Source organism: Pelophylax lessonae (genome assembly GCF_965119305.1).
Source record: "Pelophylax lessonae genome assembly, chromosome: 2".
Taxonomy (NCBI): Eukaryota; Metazoa; Chordata; class Amphibia; order Anura; family Ranidae; genus Pelophylax; species Pelophylax lessonae.
The window spans coordinates 355,049,499-355,070,769 of NC_138769.1; the positions used below are offsets into that span (position 1 = coordinate 355,049,499).

Sequence of the window (21,271 nt, forward strand, 5' to 3'; positions counted from 1 at the left end):
GACTCAGGGCCATCTTACCGAATGGGCACGCTGGGCAGTTGCCCGGGGGCCCCACCTGCCCAGCGACCCAGCCCCAGCCAAGCATTAGTCCTGATTCCCGTGTGCATCCCACCACCAAACTTGGCAGGTGGCAAGCGCCTGTTGGCCCTGCGCTGCTGTCAAGCCACTTGGGCCATGGAGGGGGAGCCCACAACTGCAGCAATGCCTGTCTACCTCCACAGGAACAGGCACACACAGGACAGTCAAGTCTGACTTCCGTACGTGAGTGTGTTCACCGGACCCAGCCACCGAACTTGGAACCTGTCATTAGCCTGGCACTGCTGTACCAATAAATATCACCTTATCGATAATTTGCATTTTTATTCTCGTGGGTGATTGTGTAGGCAGGGCCCCAGTGCACTGCATTGCCCGGGGCCCTTTAATTCTCTTAAGATGGCACTGGGCTGACTTTGTATTTACAAAATTTGCAGACAGGAGAGAGGCACAGGTGTGGGTTCTGTGTGAAGATCCCTGGCACTCGCTCCTGCTGCTCCCCTCTTCCTTGTACAGGAGGTCTGTTTAAATCCGATCTCCCATCGAGGAGAGCAGGGATCTGACAGGTCTGTCTCTGCAAAGTAAGTGGAGACGGATCTGCCATCCGCCTGCTCAGCGGGGATCGGTGGATCCATCCCCGCTGAGCAAAACGGAGTCCGCCGGGCGGAAAGCCAGTGTGGAAGCACCCTTAAGCTGAACTCTGGGGTTAGCAGTTATTAAAAAAAAAATAAAAGGGTATATTGCTGCGCTAGCTGAAAATCAAAACATGTTCATGGTAAAATCAATTGGAAAGCAGCCACACAGAATCTGGAATCATAACAGATCGAAGATAAATATAATGGACAATGTAGCGCTAATCCTAAACAAACAACTCAGAAGGACTGGGTGTATAAAGTCCGTGAAAAGTCCCAATTTGTCAGATGAATCAAACTGTAGGTCCGTGATACCACCACCAAACACCCTGTTCACACTGTCTCTTACCAGATGGAGATGATCCCCATGACAGAGATCTCAAATGCCAAAAACCCCTGATATAGCCCAGGGTGGTCCTCCTCATGTCCAGCAACATCCAGGCAAGTGATCATAGGTGGGTTTGAAATAAAGAACAGGGCACCATCATAGCGCAGACCGTTTAGTTTATTCACAACAAAAAAGGGATTAGAAACACTTACAAAAGCAGGATAAAACGAGCATCTCAGTCAGAAGATGATTCAATCCAGCATGTTCCGCTTTACTACCGCAGTATACCACCCAAAAGATGGCTGCCGCGTCTCCTCCGTGTGGGCGAGCGTGACCGTAAGCACCACCCGACGTACGTTTCGTCGTAAACAGACGTCTTCTAGGGGCGCGGTCTCACGGTACTCTTCGCTATAAATAGCGATTGCGAAGAGCGGATGTGATTGGGGTAACCCGGAAGTCGGATACCGCCAAATGCGTTCCACAAACCGGAAATGAACCGGATGTGTAGCAGGTAGTAAGGTATGGGAAATGACTAACTCACAAATAACCCGTAAGTATTTATAAAAAGCGGCCAAATATAACTGAATAAAAATGGCAACGCTAATTAAAATCAAAACCAAAAACACATACTACAATAATAGTAGAACCGTCCAATTCAGAGGAAACAGCGCCATCTAGTGGACATACAGCAGAACATGCTAGAGAACAGGACATTGAAATACATATAATACAAACAACACAGAGACATAAAACAGTGATGAGCAATAAAAAATATATCCATAATAATGGTGGAAACCTTTAAAAGAGAACAGGTATGAATATAAATTAGGAGTTTTTAATGAAGGCATTAAGGTCCCATTCTATATTTAACCCCCTCGGGGTGTGGCACCTCATCTTGTAAATCCAATTGGTTTCGAGTTTTGATACCCCACGGGTTAAGAAATGTGGAATGGATTTAGCATTTAACAGAGGACTTAAATCTTTGAAGGAAAGAACAGACATTATGGTTAGACCAGCCGACAAGGGCGGTGGGATCGTCATTATGGACTCCACCGTCTATGATGCAGAGATGCATAGGCTTCTGTCAGATAGAGAAACTTATATCCCCTTGAGAGGTGATCCTACCAAGCCATATAAGAGGGAACTTTTTGACTTGGCTCAAAATGGGTTTGACAGAAAGTTACTTACCAAGAAAGAGAAAGACTTTTTGGTGCCTTCGGCCCCCAGGATCCCTGTGATTTACTTTCTGCCGAAGGGATCCTGTTTGTCCACCCAGGAGGCCCATCATTAGTGGGATTGATTCTGTTACCTCCCGGGTGGGTAGATATATTGATCACTTTCTGCAACCAGTGGTCACTAAGTTACCCTCGTATCTCCGCGACTCAATGCAGGTGATCAATGAGCTTCGGAACATCACATGGAGTGATGGCTATATAATGGTTACAGCTGACGTATCGTCGCTGTATACCATTATCTCTCACCAACACGGAAGAGAAGCGGTCTCTTTATTTTTGGAACAGGGTAACCTGTTGAGTTTCCAAAGGGAATTCATCCTTACACTTCTTGATTTTGCCATGACCCGAAATTATTTTTGGTATGATGGCCAATTCTATCTGCAGAATAGAGGGGTGGCCATGGGGGCCAAGTTTGCCCCTAGTATGGCCAACCTATTTATGGGCAAGTGGGAGGAGGATGTTGTCTTAGGTATACCTAGGCCGGAGCTCGTGCTCTGGCGTAGGTACATCGATGACATCCTCTTCCTATGGAATGGCAGCCCTGATTCACTGCAAAGCTTTATGGAGGACCTCAATGTCAACCAGAGGGGCACCAATCTACAGTACGAGTCGAGCAGTACTGAAATTCACTTCCTGGATTTGCGCATTCGTGTTGAAGAGGGGCAAATCCTCACTTCAACCTTTTTTAAGCCGACTGACAGGAACGGATTCATAGATACCACGAGTTGTCATCACAAGGCGTGGTTGGAGTCCATTCCTGTCAGTCAGTTTTTGCGCTTAAAGCGCAACTGCTCGCGCAGGGAGGATTTCCTGGGCGAAGCGGCAGCGCTGAAGAAGAAATTTCTGGAAAAGGGATATGGGGAGGTGGCCCTTGATGAAGCTATTGTTCGAGCTGATATGAGGGTCAGAGATGACCTATTACAACCTAGGGTCAGAGAAAATAGGAAAACATTTGATTTTGCCTTTTTCTCTTCGTTTTCTATGCAACATTTTTCTGTTAAAAGAATATTGCGTCCCCATTGGCACATCTTACAGAATGATGATGTACTGGGTCCACTGCTGCCACAACAACCACAGGTTGTATATAGGGGAGTCCCACCCCTGAGGCTACAAGTGGCCCCGAACATTAGGGACCCCCCTAAGAAAGTGTCCTTCTTCCAACAGAAGGGGGGTTTCTACAAATGTAGAAAGTGTGCGATCTGCAAGCTAAATAGTGAAAAGAGGAGATGTGTTGAGAGTTTTAGGTCTGGCTCCACGGGTGAGGAATTCAAAATCAAACCTTTTATTTCATGCTCCACCAAACACGTGGTTTACCTGATTCGGTGTCCGTGTGGCCTTGACTATGTTGGCTGCACTATCCGAGAGCTTCATGTGAGGCTTAAGGAGCATGTGGCCAACATAGTCAAGGGCTGTCCTAAACATAACGTATCACGTCATTACGACAAATATCACCAAAGATTTTCCATCTTCTCCATCGCTATTTATAGCGAAGAGTACCGTGAGACCGCGCCCCTAGAATACGTCTGTTTACGACAAAACGTACGTCGGGCGGTGCTTACGGTCACGCTCGCCCACACGGAGGAGACGCGGCGGCCATCTTTTGGGTGGTATACTGCGGTAGTAAAGCGGAACATGCTGGATTGAATCATCTTCTGACTGAGATGCTCGTTTTATCCTGCTTTTGTAAGTGTTTTTAATCCCTTTTTTGTTGTGAATAAACTAAACGGTCTGCACTATGATGGTGCCCTGTTCTTTATTTCATACCCACCTATGATCACTTGCCTGGATGTTGCTGGACATGAGGAGGACCACCCTGGGCTATATCAGAGGTTTTTGGCATTTGAGATCTCTGTCATGGGGATCATCTCCATCTGGTAAGAGACAGTGTGAACAGGGTGTTTGGTGGTGGTATCACGGACCTACAGTTTGATTCATCTGACAAATTGGGATTTTTCACAGACTTTATACACTCAGTCCTTCTGAGTTGTTTGTTTAGGATTAGCGCTACATTGTCCATTACGATTAGCAGTTATTGTCTAAATACAAGAATAATGTGTATTCTTACTTGAATATTAGTGTACTTTATGTATTTCTTCCAGATCTGTTCAGTGACTCAGTGTAAAACATTTCCTCTGTATAGGAGCTCCCTGTAATAAAGACCAGTCACTGCTGCTCTCTTTCTACTTGTGCAGGTTGACTGGTCTTGTTTCCGCCCCCTCGTGTAGTTTTCTGCTATACCCTTACCTTATTAAAGAATATATTTAAATGAAAGTGTTTTGCATTTTTGAGTTCAGATTTAAATATTTGCATTACACAGACATAACTAAATTACCAAAGTATTGGGATGCCTGCCTTTATACGTACATGAACTTTAATGACATCCCAGTCTTAGTCAGAAGGGTTCAATATTGAGTTGGCCCGCCCTTTACAGCTATAACAGCTTCAACTCTTCTGGGAAGGCTGTGCACAAGGTTTAGGAGTGTGTCTATGGGAATGTTTGACCATTCTTCCAGAAGCACATTTGTACGGTCTGGCACCGATGTGGACGAGAAGGCCTGGCTCGCAGTCTCTGCTCCAATTCATCCCAAAGGTGTTCTATAGGGTTGAGGTCAGGACTCTGTGCAGGCCAGGCAAGTTCCTCCACCCCAAGCTCGCTCATCCATGTCTTTATGGACCTTGTTTGTGAACTGGTGCAGAGTCATGTTGTAACAGGAAGGAGCCATCCCCAAACTGTTCCCACAAAGTTGAGAGCATGAAATTGTCCAAAATGTCTTGGTATGCTGATGCCTTAAGAGTTTCCTTCACTGGAACTAAGGGGCTAAGCGCAACCCCTGAAAGACTGAAAGACTACTCCATATCATAATCCCCCCTCAACCACATGATTTGCACCAGTGCAAAAAACAAGGTCCATAAAGATATGGATGAGCAAGTTTAGGGTGGAGGAACTGCCTGACCTGCACAGAACACCTTTGGGATGAATTAGAGTGGAGACTGCGAGCCAGGCCTTCTTGTCCACATCAGTGCCTGAGCTCACAAATGCACTTCTGGAATAATGGTCAAACATTCCCATAGACACACTCCTAAACCTTGTGGACAGCCTTCATAGAAGAGTTGAAGCTGCAAAGGGGGGGCCAACTCAATACTGAACCCTACGGACTAAGACTAGGATGCCATTAAAGTTCATGTACGTGTAAAGGCAGGCGTCCCAATCCTTTTGGTAATTTAGTGTACCTGGAGTGGTCACTAAATTCATCCCTGATTATAGGTCTCTTTAAATACCATTTTATAACAAAACTTCTATACTTCAATACTTCTGTGGCGGCATAATGAGGATAGGTACCCTCATAATGCCGCCACAGAAGTATGTTCCACAAGACAGAGCACAATAATTGTATAGTCTAGCATTTCTACAAATACCTTTGTTTAAAATACAGCTTATAACTGACAGTGTAGGTTACATTAGGAGGATTTTTAGGATCTGGCAGCCATGTCAGGAAGAGACTGAAGTTTCTCGATTCTGTTGTGACGTTCAAAGGTTTATGAAGGTTGCCTGTGAAGAAGAATGTCAAATCATTATCACGATAAAAAGGAATTGTTTAACCTTCAATTTGCAATCACTACAATGAGTCTTTGACACTGAAGACCTTTTTGAAAATGCTAGTTGCCTGGCTGTCTTGCTGATCTAATGACTTTAATCTCCCTGGTGGTAATCCTGAGTGTAGCACAGGGTTAATTTTCAGTACCAAAAGCAGTAACCCTGAGCCACACTCAGGATTACCCTGTAGTGAAACTTACTTTGTCCCAACGATCCCCCGATGTCCTCCGGCTGATGCCGGTGTTCTATCAGAATATCACTACCTATCAGATTCTGCAACCGGAAGTGACATTGGTACGAGAAAACTTACTGCGCATGCGCCATGCGCTCCAACATGGCCGCTATGCGTTCCAATAGCTTTCCTAATGTGACAGAACACGAAGCAGCAGCAGACATCTTCTTACACCCAAGCAGCTCTTGAATTTTCAGACTGATTTGAGCAGTAAACTCACTTATATACTGAAACAGACTATTTCACCGCGACCGAGTGAAATAGTCTATATCACTATATAATCAGTTTGTCACTGAGCACTGTGGGGTGTACCAAGATGGCCGTCACCAGCTTCTACCTGCAGGTTAGTCACTATATTACAATAATAATAGAAATGTAATACTGTTATTCAGTCTATAGGGTGAGTTTACTGCTAAAATAAATGTAAAATTCAAGACTTGCATAGGTGTAAGAAGATGTCCGCCGCTGCTCCGTGTTCTGTCACATTAGAAAAGCTATTGGAGTGCATAGCTGCCATGTTGGAATGCATGGCGCATGCTCAGTAAGTTTTTCTCGTCCGAACGTCACTTCCGGTTGCAGAATCTGATATTTAGCGGTATTCTGATAGAACACCAGCATCCATCTTCCGGGTTTCCTTCTCTGTGAACGCCACGGTGCAGGGAGGCGGAACCGAGGTGGAAATTAAAAAAAAAGTGCACAAAACACGACATGATACATTGTAATCTGTTAGGATTACATTACTCTATCAAACCATTTCACCTCAGTTTTGTCCCTGGTGCTTTGTCCAGTGCCCTGCCTGCACTTTTACTGTTTTATTCCTTTTATTTTTCATGAATAATTTCTTAATTTCATTTATTAATTTATTAATTCATTTATTAATAATGTATTAATAATTTTTATTCATGTTTACTGTTTTTTTCCTACGACTTACAGGCCTACAATATAAAACAACAGATTTCCATGCAAAACAATGTACCGCTTTGACATTCAAAAATACTGACATAATCAGACCCCCAGGGAGGTTAATACTTGGAGTCCCAGACCTGAAACAAGCATGGAGCAAGCCAGGGTGAAGTTAGAAGTGCTGACCTTTGACCTTTGTGTTAGGCCGATTACTTACTTTTGAAGCCTTTGGGTCAGCAAGACAGATACACTATATTACCAAAAGTATCGGGACGTCTGCCTTTACACGCACAAACTTCAATGGCATCCCAATCTTAGACCATAGGGTTCAATATTGAGTTGGCCCACCTTTTGCAGCTATAACAGCTTCAACTCTTCTGGGAAAACTGTCCACAAGGTTTTTGTGTCTATGGGAATGTTTGACCATTTTTCCAGAAGTGCATTTGTGAGGTCAGGCACTGATGTGGACGAGAAGGCCTGGCTTAGCAGTCTGTGCTCTAATGTATCCCAAAGGTGTTCTATCGGGTTGAGGTCAGGATTCTGTGCAGGCCAGTCAAATTCCTCTACCCCAAACTCACTCATCTATGTCTTTATGGACCTTGCTTTGTGCACTGGTGCGCAGTCATGTTTTAACAGGAAGGGGCCATCCCCAAATGGTTCCCATAAAGTTGGGAGCATGAAATTGTCCAAAATGTCTTGGTATGCTGACGCCTTAAGAGTTCCCTTCACTGGAACTAAGGGAACAACCCCACCCCCTGAAAAACAACCCCACACCATAATCCCTCCACCGCCAAATGATTTGGACCAGTGCACAAAGCAAGGTCCCTAAAGACATGAATGAGCGAGTTTGGGGTGGAGGAACTTGACTGGCCCTCACAGAGACCTGACCTCAACCAGATAGAACACCTTCGGGATGAATTACAGCAGAGACCACAAGCCAGGCCTTCTCATTCAACATCAGTGCCTGACCTCACAAATGCACTTCTGGAAGAATGGTCAAACATTCCCATAGACACACTCCTAAACCTTGTGGACAGCCTTCCCAAAAGGGTTGAAGCTGTTATAGCTGCAAAGGGTGTGCCAACTCAATACTGAGTCCTACGGACTAAGACTGGGATGCCAATAAAGGAAATGTAAAGTCAGGAGGTTTTTTATCTTAATGAATTCTATGCATTAGGATAAAAAGCCTTCTGTGTGCAGCAGCTCCCCTCAGCCCCCCTAATACTTACCTGAGCCCCATCTCTATCCAGCGATCTCTACAAGTCCCTCAGCCATCCAGGACTTTCCCTCCTGATTGGCTGAGACACAGCCGCGGCACCATTGGCTCCTGCGGCTGTCTAAGTCAAATAGGCGATCAGGAGAGTGAGGGGGCGGGGCCAAACAGCAGTTCTGTGTCTGAATGAACACATAGAGCTGCAGCTCGGCTTGGGTGCCCCCATAGTAAGCTGCTTGCTGTGGGGGCACTCTACAGGAGGGAGGGGCCAGGAGCAGCGAAGAGGGACCAAAAAAAGAGGAGGATCTAGGCGGTTCTGAGCAAAACCAGTTTGCAGAGCAGGTAAGTATAACATGTTTTTTTTTTTGTTTTTTGTTTTTTTTTTTAATCGAGAGTTTATAATAACTTTAAAGTTCATTGTGTAAAGGCAGGCGTCCCAACACTTTTGGTAATATAGTGTAGTTAGTAAATTTAGAATCCAAAGTTAAGCATCTATCTTTCTTTCAGGTTTTCGGGTCCTTTCACACAGGCTTTCTGATCCGGTCCGCCTGTCAGTTTTTCAGGCGAACCTGATTGGATGCTCCATACACCCCTATGGAGCCATGGATGTCAGCAGTGACATGTCTGTTGACACACGCTGCTATCCGATCGGATCCTGTCCGTGAAATCGAGATGGATAGAAACCCCATTTTCCATCCGTCTGGAGGATGAGATGAGAACGGACAGGCGGTCCGTTTTCATCTGATCTCCCCTTAGAGGAGAGTGGGATTCTGACATGTCCGTCTCAGCACAGTGAGCGGAGACTGACCTGTCATCCGCCTACTCAGCGGGGATCGGTGGTCCACCAATCCCCCGCTGAGTAAAACGGAGTCCGCCTGGCGGAAAGCCCATGTGAAAGGACCCTAAGGGCTTAGGGCTCTTCCACACAGACGCTTACTGTACTCTGAAAAAGGATTTGTGGTGGAACGCTTTCAGAGGGTGGTAAAGCAGCATCTGACAGGCATTCAGGAGGTGCTACTGCCACCTCCTGATGCCTGATTTTTTTTTTTTCCCTTTGTTTATTTTTTTACGGAATGTCAGTTTTACATTGTAGAACCACACCTCAACTGTAAGCCACGCTTTTGGCTCACAGAAACGGTGTGGCCTAATTGATCTCAGAAATGGTGTGGCCTCATTGATCTCAGAAACGGTGTGGCCTCATTGATCTCAGAAACGGTGTGGCCTCATTGTTCTCAGAAACGGTGTGGCCTCATTGATCTCAGAAACAGTGTGGCCTCATTGATCTCAGAAATGGTGTGGCCTCATTGATCTCAGAAATGGTGTGACCTCATTGATCTCAGAAATGGTGTGGCCTCATTGTTCTCAGAAATGGTGTGGCCTCATTGATCTCAGAAACGGTGTGGCCTCATTGATCTCAGAAACGGTGTGGCCTCATTGATCTCAGAAACGGTGTGGCCTCATTGATCTCAGAAATGGTGTGGCCTCATTGATCTCAGAAATGGTGTGGCCTCATTGATCTCAGAAATGGTGTGGCCTCATTGATCTCAGAAATGGTGTGACCTCATTGATCTCAGAAATGGTGTGGCCTCATTGATCTCAGAAATGGTGTGGCCTCATTGATCTCAGAAATGGTGTGGCCTCATTGATCTCAGAAACAGTGTGGCCTCATTGATCTCAGAAATGGTGTGGCCTCATTGATCTCAGAAACAGTGTGGCCTCATTGATCTCAGAAATGGTGTGGCCTCATTGATCTCAGAAATGGTGTGGCCTCATTGATCTCAGAAACGGTGTGGCCTCATTGATCTCAGAAATTGTGTGGCCTCATTGATCTCAGAAACGGTGTGGCCTCATTGATCTCAGAAACGGTGTGGCCTCATTGATCTCAGAAATGGTGTGGCCTCATTGATCTCAGAAATGGTGTGACCTCATTGATCTCAGAAATGGTGTGACCTCATTGATCTCAGAAATGGTGTGGCCTCATTGATCTCAGAAATGGTGTGACCTCATTGATCTCAGAAATGGTGTGACCTCATTGATCTCAAAAACGGTGTGGCCTCATTGATCTCAGAAATGGTGTGACCTCATTGATATCAGAAATGGTGTGGCCTCATTGATCTCAGAAATGGTGTGACCTCATTGATCTCAGAAATGGTGTGGCCTCATTGATCTCAGAAACAGTGTGGCCTCATTGATCTCAGAAATGGTGTGGCCTCATTGATCTCAGAAACGGTGTGGCCTCATTGATCTCAGAAATTGTGTGGCCTCATTGATCTCAGAAACGGTGTGGCCTCATTGATCTCAGAAACGGTGTGGCCTCATTGATCTCAGAAATGGTGTGGCCTCATTGATCTCAGAAATGGTGTGACCTCATTGATATCAGAAATGGTGTGGCCTCATTGATCTCAGAAATGGTGTGACCTCATTGATGTCAGAAATGGTGTGACCTCATTGATCTCAGAAATGGTGTGACCTCATTGATCTCAGAAATGGTGTGACCTCATTGATCTCAGAAATGGTGTGACCTCATTGATCTCAAAAACGGTGTGACCTCATTGATTGAACATCTCTGGAGAGATCTGAAAATGGCTGTGCATTGACGTTTCCCATCCAGCCTGATGGGGCTTGAGAGGTCCTGCAAAGAAGAATGGGAGAAACTGCCCGAAAAAAGGTGTGCCAAGCTTGTAGCATTAGATTCAAGAAGACTTGAGACTGTAAATGTTGCCGACGGTGCTGACTTGTGGTGTAATCTATCAAAATGTCTGCAACCACGGGATGTGTATAGTCCTGTCGGGCTGTAATGTTAGAATTCTGCAGGACGGTAAAGCTGCTTTTCAGTCGCCGGCTAATCCCTCAGCCCGGCTGCCAGTGTACAAAAGCCCTTAAATGGCTTCTGAATTCAAGCACACATGAATAAACCTATGGTGTAATTGTGAAATGAAAGAAACATGTAAAGAGATACCCTCACCAAAAGCAAAGTAACAATGCACTCATTCGTGTGTGCTTAACTAGTAAAGCAAAGCACTGTGTGCCAAGGTTACCTCCTGCTAGTTTTTCACATTTCATTTTAGACAAGCATTGCACCTCTCACAAAAAGCACGTTTTTGGCTGCCATACTGTATACTCGATTATGTCTGCCATCCGTTGCAGCACATATGTGGTTACATTTTATACATCAAAGTTGTCTGTTATCACTAACCTGTGAAATATATGTTAACTTATGGTTTGCCACATCCTGTAGCCAGTGACATACCTAGAAGCACATTGAGCTTCTGTAGGACCTCAGTTTAGGATAGGCATGCATGGGTAAAGAGAGGGGGGAGTTGTGGTACAGAAAGGTTAAATTTCACTTTTTTTTTTCACAAAAAAAAAAAAAAACTGTAAAAGTAAATAACGCTGTAGACCGGTTTTAGATCTGTAAAAGTAAATAACCCTGTAGACCGGTTTTAGATCTGTAAAAGTAAATAACCCTGTAGACCGGTTTTAGATCTTCTCCATGGCTAAGAAGTTATTGGGCAATCACATGGGTAGATTTCCGTCGCCAGGTAACAATATGGGTTAAGTGGGAAATTGAGTATACAGAGTGATGCTCTAATTTTAACCGGTTGCCGACCGCCGCACGACTATTTACTGCAGCGGTCAGCCCCGGCCAGGCAAAGTGACGTAGATCTACGTCGCTTGCCTGTCACTTCCTTGTGAGCCGCGGCTCGTTCACAGGGAACTCAGTGTGTGTGACCGGTGGACCTGATGTCCGCTGGTCACTTGCCGATCGTCGGTGCAGAGGGAGAAAGTCAGGCGGCTGATGTAAACAAGCCGCCTGTCATTCTCCCCTGTGTAGAAACAGTGATCACACGGTTCTACTATGTAGGACCGTTGATCACTGTTCCTACACTAGTAGCCACAGCCAATCACAGTAAAAAGCACGCCCCTAGGGACACACTTAACCCCTCCCTCCCCAATAAAGTTAACCCCTTCCCTGCCAGTGTCATTTTGCAGTAACAGTGCATATGTATAGCACTGATTACTGCAGTAATGTCACTGGTAACCCCAAAAGTGTCAAAAATGTCAGTCAAGGGTCCGATCTGTCCGCCGCAATGTCGCAGTACCGCAAAAAAAATCGCAGATCGTCGCCTTTACGCGTTAAAAAAAAACACTAAAAATGACCGAAATCTTTCCCTTAGGTAGTAAACGCAATAACTTTTGCGCAAACCAATCAAAATACGCTTTTTGCAATTTTTTTTACCAAACATATGTAGCAGAAAACAAATTGGCCAAAAATGTTAAAAAATTTTGATTTTTAAATTTTTTTGGGGGGGAATTTCATATAAAAAAATTTGAAAAATAGTTATTTTTGCAAAATTTACGCTCTTTTTTTGTCTATAGCGCAAAAAGTAAAAATCGCACAGGTGATCAAATACCACCAAAAGAAAGCTCTGTTTGTGGGGAAAAAAAGGACATCAAATTTGTTTAGGTACAGCGTCGCACGACCGCGCAATTGTCCGTTAAAATCACACAGTAAAAAATCGCAAAAAAAAAACCCTGGTCAGGAAGGGGGTAAAATCTTCCGGCCCTTAAGTGGTTAAACAAAAACAAAGAAAAATTCCCAGCTCAACTTACCAACCAGCCTGCAACAAAAAGAATTGTCCGCTCACACTAAAATGCAGTGCGGGAGAGCCGAGTTCCCACCCGGCTTGCCGTACCGCATTCTGATCGCAATGCCCTTGTGATCTGCTGAAGGGGGTCAATTCAAGTTAACAACGTCACAAATGCATTGCGTTTGCCTGCACCGGATCGCAAGGTGTAGGTGAGATTCAATTAAAACATGCACAGTCTGTCCATATTCTACAAGTGAGCAGAGTTTCTTGTGATATAAGAATGTTTTCTTGGCAACTCCTGCACACACCTTACGTTGCTACAATAAAGATAGCATGGACTGAGGAGTGTCCTACACACACTTAATGCATTGACAACAAAATGTACATTTTGTGTTTATTTGTATATGTACATTAAAATATATCTGTGAAGCTATTGTAGCACCCTCCGAGGTAGGTGCTGGTGCATATAGTTTTGGTTTCTCTGCTTAACAGGGAGACAGTCAGGTAAATCTAGGAGGTGTCTGCCTAACAGGGAGCTGTGGTTGTTAGATAGCACCTGCCTAATGTGCTCTGATGCTGCTCATTCTGGCTTGATGTTTCACACTGATCCAATAGTAATACAGTGAATTGGACAATGGAAGGAAACCGTGCAGATGAGAGCAGAGGATATCTGTACAGCAATGGCAAAAGGGCATGGGAGGTGGCTCGGTGCATGCTGGGTTATATCTGAGGTGCACATGGAGCTCTTAGTCTTTGGCTGCAGAGTGGGACCCGGTGGGGAGGGGGCCGTTGCCTCTTCCCAGCACAGGCTGCCATGCGGCCTCAGGTGGTTGACCTGAGGGCCGTAAATAGAGAGGCTGAAACCCAGGGACTCTTTTGAGGGCTGACTGAGAGAGGATGTCCAGGGATCTCATCTGGTATCACTAGAGGAAGCTGACCTGTGGACAGGGCCTTGTGAGTACAGACTTCCCACAGGGATCCTAGAGACTGTTGCAATTAGAATCCCCCTCTTGGTGCTAGAAAGTCAGCAAGCTGGGTGTAAGCTAAAGGGGATACTGGCTAGTGTCCTGAAGATACAGAGTTCATTGAGTCTGCTGCTAACACAAGCAAAGGACGTAAGGACCGTACACACGATAAGAAAAATTTAGTCAGACGAACAATCTGCCCATTTTCGGATCATTAGTATGGCGCTTTCGACAGCTGATTACAAAAAACTGAATGTGCAAGCTATAAAATTTTTACCGTAAGTGAACACAACGTCCGATTTTACTTTTTAGTAATTAGTACAGTTTTTGTCGGAAATGGAAAAAGAATACATACAAAACAATTCAACACATGACATCATTTCTGAAGTTGAATTCTGTCGTACGAGGATTTTCTTATGAAAGTACCCTGTTTGCTTTCGACATGAGACTAGCATGCAACAAAAAACAGACGAAAAGTGTTTCCGATAATCTGATCGTGTGTACAAGGCTTAATTATTCCATGCAAGTGCTGTATGGTTCAGCAGAAGATCTGCTAATCTATTCCACTAAGAGAGACCAAGTGAGAGTTGTCCTCACCTTAATCATAGTTGAATTTGGAGTATCGCAATAATCCCTTCTCCTATCCAAGTTCCCCAAATTAAACACCAAAAGAAATCCCCTAGACTGGTCATTGAAGACAACAAGCGAAAGAGTGTGTGTGCATCTGGCAGTGTGTGAAAAAACCCGGTATCTGGCAACAGGAAAATCAGAGTAAGACCCAAGGTAGTTCTATACTCAGCAGCACCTAGGGGGGCAGTGCTACATTATGAAAAACAAGAAATGTATTCCTTAAAATCCTACAAAAGCTCCTAACCATCAAGAATGTGTTTAAAAAGGTGATACTAATTGTATCAGTATAGATGACGTTCATGACAACGTAATTGCGGACACACCTTAGGAAGCTTATATCTATCCTATCAGTGTGCTATTATAACCTTTGCTCATCTGACATTCTTTTTTTTTCTCATAAGTTTTATTGTTTTCTGGATAATTTGTACAAGGTAAGTACAGTATGTGCGATCCATCTGATAGTAATAATTTGTACTCTTAACGTAATAATTATTGTTAAGCATGGATTGAACTATTGAACCATTTTACCGTTTAATAACGTTTTAACAGTTTTAACAATTCTATATTCCTTGTCAAAAAACCCATTCTAACTGAGTAGAGTATAATAAAGTAGGATGAAAATAAAAATAAAAATAAGAATAAAAAAAAAACAAAAAAAAAAACAAAATATAAAAATAAAGAGGCACAGAAAATGAATGACTGAAAATGTTGTACATATGTGTAAGACGAAAAGTCTTTTAAGTGTAGAGCGTTGGAATAATTTCCAAAGGGAATTTTAGAGGGCTAAGGACATGTTGTATATAATTTATCTCAGCTCCAACCTGCCCAGTGAATTAGAAAGAAAGGCTTTATTATAGCATTCAGAGTATTTAAATGTTGTCATAATTCGTGTTATTTCTGTGTTATTCAGAGATCTTTCCGTGAATGTTTGCCATCTTTTAAAAAAGCGGTTGTTGAGTTAAAAGATTGGTTTGATATGTCCTATTTTTCGATATATAGTAGCATTTTCAGATCTTTTTTCACTATTTAGAGTGATGGCGGGGTAGGGACTGTTCAGGATTTTAGGATGGCTTTACTTGCTGTCAGCAGACGTAGCCATGTCCACGTCAAAATTTTTGGTTTGTGATGGGGCTTAGCGTTTTCCAGAATGTCATCTGACATTCTTTGAAGCTGATTCAAAGGTGAAAGTATTTAAAAATATATACAGAAGTGTTTTTGAATAGTAGTAATCATTACCTGAACTTTTGAACGTGCCTTACATGTTTAGTGAACGTCCAGATAAGCTTCATTGAAGAGAATCTTTAACTTTCTATCTGATAAAAAAGGTTGTCTCCAGGAACAGGATGTGGGAGAACATTTCTTCCTTGCTAATTAATCTGCTGCAATTCATGCTGCATAGAACTAGCCTCAAAAATTTTGAGCAAAAAAAGTTCCAGTGATTGTGTGTGACATCAACTGATTTGGAGCATTGTGCTAGTGTTCTGCAATGAGGGTGGTGTTCATCATGATTTACGATGGATCTACATTGAAGGGCATTCTCATTATTTATTTTTTTTTAATAAAGAACTTGTTAAAAACTGTGTGCTGTTTTTACTTGCACTAGTAGTTTTTTTGGTGAATGAGTAGGGGTACTATATACCCCATACTCATTCACATAGAGGAGCTGGGATCTGGGGGCCCCCTTGTAAAAGTCAGCCCCCCCCCGCACCCCCACAATCCCCGGGCCAGGGTTGTGGGGAAGAGCCCCTCCCCCCGGCAAAGCACTCCACCCATGTTGAGGGCATGTGACTGCACCCCCCCCCCCACACTTTCCCTTTAAAGAGATGCCTGTCAGAAGGTGTGGGGAGGTGAGGCAGCTGTAGAGAAATGACTATCAGTGGAGAATGATGTGACGGAGGGTTCGGTGAGGCAGCCAGGGAGGGATGTCTGTCAGCAGGAGGTGGTTGGGGCAATGGGGAGGGATGAGTGCCCATGGTGTTGGGGCAAATACTGAGAACTGAGATGAGGCAGCCAGGGAGGGATGTCTGTCAGTGGGAATGGATTAGGGCAATTGGGGAGGTATGTGTAATGAACATAGAGAAATGGGATGAGGTGGAGAGGGATGGATGCATTTTAGGGCTCATTAGTACTTGCAGCTAAGAGGCGGTAAAACCCCATGGGTACTGCCCCCCCCCCAACTGCTCCCCCTTGACCTGTAAATGTAGTGTCCAGTAGCCCCTACCCTTCCCCTGGCAAAGCGCCTTGTCACCATGTTGATGGGGACATGGGCCTTTTGCTTACATCCATGCCTGGTGAATGTGGGGGTCTTCAGGGGGAATTATCTGAATCTGAACACACACATTTGACTAGTAAATTACAGTGTAATTCCATCACCAGTGATGTTGTCAAGTGATGTAGACCCATGTCAGTCATAATGAAAGACACTCCAAGGCAGGGAAATATAATTTGTGCTGAGAGTAGCAAATTGTCTTGATAGACAGCGTGTTTTGTTTAGTCAGCACAGCGGGCATTGTTCATTATTATTGACTTGGATCTACACCATTGGATTATATGATTGACAATAGATTTACACTGTGGGACTTGTTTATTCATAAAGGACTTTGTCAAATGCATTGTGTGTTAACTTACTACCGAATTGGATATCAACAATAAGGGTCCTTTCACACAACCGCTCCGATCAGATCCGCCTGTCAGTTTTTTTAGCCGGATCTCATCGGATGCTTCATGCATCCCTATGGGGCAGCGGATGTCAGCGGTGACATGTCCGCTGACACCCACTGCCATCCGCATCCAATCCTGTCCGTGAAATCCGGACAGATGGAAACCCTATTTTCCATCCATCCAGGGGATCGGATCGGATGAGAGTGGACAGGCAGTCCGCTCTCATCCGATTCCCCCATAGAGATGCATGGGGCTCTGACACCTCCCTCTCCGCTCACAGAGCGGAGAGGGAGCTGTCACCTTCCTGCTCAGCGGAGATTTGTGTTTACGATCCCCTGCTGAGCAGCACGGATCTGCCTACGGAGGCGGACCATGTGAAAGGACCCTTAAGAAGTGAAAGCGCTTGCAAAAAAACCCCAAAAAAACAAAAAAAAAAAACTTTAACATTTATCAGATAAAAAGAAAGTGACAACACACACTTTCATCACTTGAAACAGCGCACATTAAGCCAGGGGTGATCAGTTTAGAGACAGCCCAGTGGCAGGGCTAGGGAAGCTGTGGAGATGGCTCTCACTACTGCACAATGGGGCCTGCTGCCTTGGTCTGAGAAACAGCAGCAGCTGTGATCCTCTGGGTGCACCAATAAAGGAAGGGGGTGCAAATGGTGTCACGGTGAAAATCCAGGGAGCAAGGCACCTTGACACAGTTTGCACTCTGTTCCATTATTGGTGCACCATAACAATCAATGACTATGTGGCCATTGATGAGATTGATTGCTAGGATACAAGTGTAAGGTCCACACAGTGCTCTTGGTTTCTAAAAGTCTGGCTACCACCATACAGCTGCTTGCATCCTAGCAACAATGGAAGCTGGCAGGTCGCAGAATGCGAAGTAACCATTTAGTAGTGGTAGTAATGAATGACTTCTGCCTGCAGAAGTGCTAGAGATTTGCATTAGCGAACAGGCCAAATTTGCCCATTTTAGTTGCAAACCGCGAACAGGTAAAGTTCACTGCGAACCCTGCATTGCGGTGAACTCAAATCTCAATCCTATTCTATCTGTGCACATGTTGTGATTTTACTTTACTTCCTATCTGGTGAAAACTGTTGTCAGCAGAAAATGAAGGGAGCATAAATCTCTATAATGAAGGCCTGGACAGCAGTAAAACCGTGAAAAGCGTTTTTAACCTTTCCAAATTAGAAAAACCTTTTTACCTTGATATACACCTAAAATAATCTAGAAATGTTTTTAACTAGCAATATACAGGATAAAAAGGCAACCTCCCACCTCTTTACTCATAGATCATACCAAAGAATGGTGGATCATTCATGCAGTACCTGGACAAGTTCACGTGGCATCCAAGGCGAAGCTACCAAAATGCGTCCAAAATTCCCCCCCAGTGCAGAATGACAGTCATAGGATTATCCCCTTGGGGGGGATGGAAGTGTTGCAGCATGGTTAAAATATTCTGATTTAGTCATAATATGATTAACAAAATCCGTTCTTCCACCTAGGAACTAAGGTATCTTATAACTTATCTAAAGTGAAATCGTTTGTTCTGTCAATTTAATAAAGGCGCTAAAATGATGTTTCTGGCACAAAGCACCTTAATGCAGGGCTACAAAATGAATGAACATCATTTATTTATTTATTTATTTTTTTAAGTTTACATATAAACAGTATAAAAAAAGAAACAAAAAGCCAAGGGAAGAATACGATGAGGGGGCTCTGCTGTCCATGTGAAAGCTGTCCTCTGCACTCTATTTATCACACGTTTATAATAAAGGTGCAGGGACAGTTTGAGCACAGACAATGAAGGCCCATTGATTACACTGGGAAAGCCATTCTCCCGGAGTAAACAGTCAGAAGGACCGATGTGTAATTTGACAGACTGGTCTTGCAGAGGGAAGGGGACAGCCAGGAAACCGGGGCTTCCATCACAGCTGCACCCTCCACACTGTCCAAGACAGGTGACTTTCCTGCCTCTGGAAAGACCTTTGCTTGTATTCATGTGATGTCTGAAATGTACAGACCTGTTTTCTGGTTCATGTTATATAAATAACCACAGAAACAGGTTTGGCAGACCTCAGACCACACATAAGAAAATATCTAGCATTTCAAGATGACGTGAAACCCTGCTACAGAAGTTTTCCAAGCTGTTCTGTGCAATCCTATTACAGGCGGTCCCCGGCCCCCCGGGCTACAAACATCCGACTTACAAACGACTCCTTCTTACAAACGGAGGGAGACAACAGGAAGTGAGGAGAAATCTAGCCCTAGGAAGGGAATTTCTCTCCTGTAAGAGTTCGCATAGGAAAAAGGTGTCTCCACTGAAGCTTTATCACTAATCCTTGTTTCCACAACAACCCAAAATCAAAATACAGTTGTCATAGGGACAGAAAGTGAGGTGACATCTTCTGAGCAGGGGTACATAGAGCAAAACAAATGGCACAGAGGTGTTAACCCTTCCCTATGCTATCCCAAAAACGTAAAAATTGTTCTTTTGGCTAAAGCTAAACTAGAAAAATGTACCTTTTCTGACTTACCAACAAATTCGACTTAAGAACAAACCTACAGTCCCTATCTTGTTTGTAACCCAGGGACCGCCTGTATCAAGACAATACAAATAAAGGGTATATGCAAGTTCAGAGCAAAATTCACATCTGTCACCTGACTTCCGTCAAGGCAATTTTGTTTGATTAAGCCCATCAGGTGAATCATGTTAGAGAGGTAGTGCTTGTATACAGGACCATGTGCTGAAGCTTGTCGGCTGAATAAAAGTGAAGTATGGCCAAAGCTTGTTTGGTCTTACTTCTCATGTGGGTCACAGGAGTGCACTTACTTTTTCTCTTCTGTGACCCAGAATCAGCTGACAGTGGGCTAAATTCCACTGTCGGCTGACGTCACAGAGCTGCTCCAGACCCACCCAGATTCCTGTGCGGTGAGTGCTGGAGGGGCAGAGCAGAGAGTGGTGACTGACTGTGTCATCACTCTCTGCTCAGAGTGGCCCCGGGAACTGAGTGATCATCGGTCACATGATTGCTCAGTTCTTGGGCTTAGAGGCGGCAGGGGACAGCTGCAGCATCGAACTGAGTATGAATGTTTGTTTTTTTCACTTCCTGAACTTCTCATTTAAACATTAAAGTTTTGCCTGTGAAGACAAAATCTGTGTGCGGCTTTTCTTTTGGATTTTAAAAATTTCATAATGGGCTTTATTTAATTGACATGGAGCTCCCAGCTCCCAAAAGATCTTCAATGTGCGGACTAGAGATGGCCTTGCGGTTCGCCCGGCGGTCGGTTCGCGGCGAATTTTGCTTGTTCACTACCCGCCAAATTTTCGGACGCATGGCGTCTTTCGCGGCGGCCATATTTGTTTACATTGGGGAGAACTTTGACCCATGACACAGCCGTCAGGTGGAACGGGACAGCCAATTGAAACATTCCAGCACATGGATAGTCCCCCTACCTTATAAATAGACCTGACCTGGCGGCCATTTCACATTCCGCTTTCTGCCAGTGTAGGGAGAGGTCTGCCGTGCTCATTAGGGAGAGTTTGCTAGACACATATAGCGCTGTGAAGATCCACAAAAGTCCTTTCCAGGGCTGGTATTTCGGTATAGGCCTTCAACAGTCTCTTTTCATGTTAGGGACAGGTATCCAGTGGTTGCTTTAGGGGCAGTTAAAGATCGGCTGCAGTCACAAATCGCTCTGTCAATGTCCACAAAAGTCCTTCTCAGGGCTGGTATTTTGGTATAGGTCTAGTATCCTTTGAGCTTAGGGAGAGGTATCCTGTGGTTGCTGTAGGGGCAGTTAGAGATCGGCTGCAGTCGCACAGAAATCGCTTTGTCAATGTCCACAAAAGTCATTTAAATTGCTCCAATGTCGTTTTAGGGTTTATTACAGTCTCTTTAACATGAGGGCCAGGTATCCTGTGGTTGCTTTAGGGATAGTTAGATATCGGCTGCAGTCGCACAGAATTCGCTTGGTCAATGTCCACAAAAGTCACTTAAAATGCTCCAATGTTGTTTTAGGGTCTATTACAATCTCTTTAACATTAGGGCCAGGTATCCTGTGGTTGCTTTACGGACAGTTAGATATCGGCTGCAGTCGCACAGAAATCGCTTGGTCAATATCCACAAAAGTCATTTAAAATGCTGAAATGTCGTTTTAGGGTCTATTACAGTCTCTTTAACATTAGGGCCAGGTATCCTGTGGTTATTTTAGGGACAGTTAGATATCGGCTGCAGTCGCA

General features: G+C 44.3%; 1 protein-coding gene across 1 annotated transcript in view; it reads right to left on the reverse strand.

The window, feature by feature from the left end:
- IFNLR1 (interferon lambda receptor 1) overlaps positions 1-21,271 on the reverse strand; it is a 78,264-nt gene that overhangs the window by 46,785 nt on the left and 10,208 nt on the right. The window contains exon 2 of the mRNA XM_082247068.1: positions 5,640-5,778. Within this exon, the coding sequence (XP_082103194.1) occupies positions 5,640-5,778 (139 nt within the window). The remainder of the gene's footprint in view (positions 1-5,639; positions 5,779-21,271) is intronic.